General features: G+C 39.5%; 1 protein-coding gene across 1 annotated transcript in view; it reads right to left on the bottom strand.

The window, feature by feature from the left end:
* LOC104712412 overlaps positions 608–1,404 on the bottom strand; it is a 15,825-nt gene continuing 15,028 nt past the window's right edge. The window contains exon 3 of the mRNA XM_010429312.2: positions 608–1,369. Within this exon, the coding sequence (XP_010427614.2) occupies positions 740–1,369 (630 nt within the window). The 3' untranslated portion in view covers positions 608–739. The remainder of the gene's footprint in view (positions 1,370–1,404) is intronic.

Here is a 1,404-nt window from a genome sequence, read left to right as displayed (position 1 = left end):
GAACTTACAAACTCATGTTGCTCTACTGATGCGACATCATCAGAATCATCTGCTAAGAGAACTTTGTAACCTCTGGACTGCAAACCTTGAAGAACACAGATGAACTCAAAGTCTTTTGAGATGTTTTGTGAGATTACCATCACGTTTCGTCGTACAGATTGATGTACGCGATTGTCCAATGCCCAAAAAAGAACGTCTTTCATCATCCTATTAACTCTCGCAAGTTTATCTCCTGGAACCATGCATAGACAAAAACCGGAAATGGTATCTCTTCATAAGATTACAAAAAGAGAAAGAAAAAAACATTGTTTACAGAGTACTATTCACGAAAGGAAATCACTACCTTCGGGTATAAACGTGATACCGGCGAGTAGAAACTGATCACGGATCTTATTCTTCTCACCATAAGCCATAATTTGCACAACATCACCATAACCCTTATCTGCAAGAGCTTGAAACAGTAAAAATATATCCCAAATCAGCTCTCACCGAGAGAACGAGATAAGGGTAAATCAAAGTCTAGGGGAAGATCAAGAAGGAAGAAGGATCGACCCGAGGAACAGAGATTCAATGGTGGAAGATGATGATGATGATGATACAGAGATAATAGAGATTAAAGAGATTGTTGTATTTCATTGATTAAGTTTGCCAATTGCGGCTAATGCCGTACATATAGAAGCGAGAAAGATGAAATAAGTAAACCAGAGATCATAATTAACTAAACCAGAAATTAGATAGCCTAAACCAGGTTCTTAACCGGTTTATCCTGTAACAATACTCCCTGGTTGACAACATCCTTGTCCTCAAGGATGAGAGATTGACTTCCTGTCTTCATTGGAAGCAGCCTAAACTGATCAGGAGGATGCTCTTTCCACTGAATAAGGGCTTGAGTAGCTTTGTTTTGTGCCACTGATGCAACGAGTTCTCCCCTTTTCAGAAAGGTTTTGTCTACATCAACATGTGAGTTTTCCCGTGAAAGATTAGGCAACAAGATAAAATGTTCTAGCTCAGACATGCTCTCAAAGGCGGTAGAGAACTGCTTATCAACACTACATATCCCAAAACAGCAACTAGTGGAGATCTTCATTCCTTTCTTCTTAGCAAAAACGAGTGGAGCGCTCAACAAGATCAACCTCTCGGTAATAGTGAACAAGATCATCACAAAACTTTCCCACTGTCTTTGAACCATGACTTGTATGATCACACCATTATAGGTAAAGGTCTCGGTTTCAGTTAAAAGCCCCCACATGTTGTGTTGTTTCATTGTCAAAGAACCGAGAGACTTCTCTCCTTTGAGTTTGTTTTCATTGTCAAACAATGATATCTCATAAAAATCCAACAGCCTCTTACCTTGTGTCTCACCCCCTATTTGCAGCTTGGAATCAATGAAAAATTCATGAGCAC

The sequence above is a fragment of the Camelina sativa genome, chromosome 9 (genome assembly GCF_000633955.1).
Source record: "Camelina sativa cultivar DH55 chromosome 9, Cs, whole genome shotgun sequence".
NCBI classification, from domain to species: Eukaryota; Viridiplantae; Streptophyta; class Magnoliopsida; order Brassicales; family Brassicaceae; genus Camelina; species Camelina sativa.
This window is presented reverse-complemented; position numbering and strand designations above follow the sequence as displayed.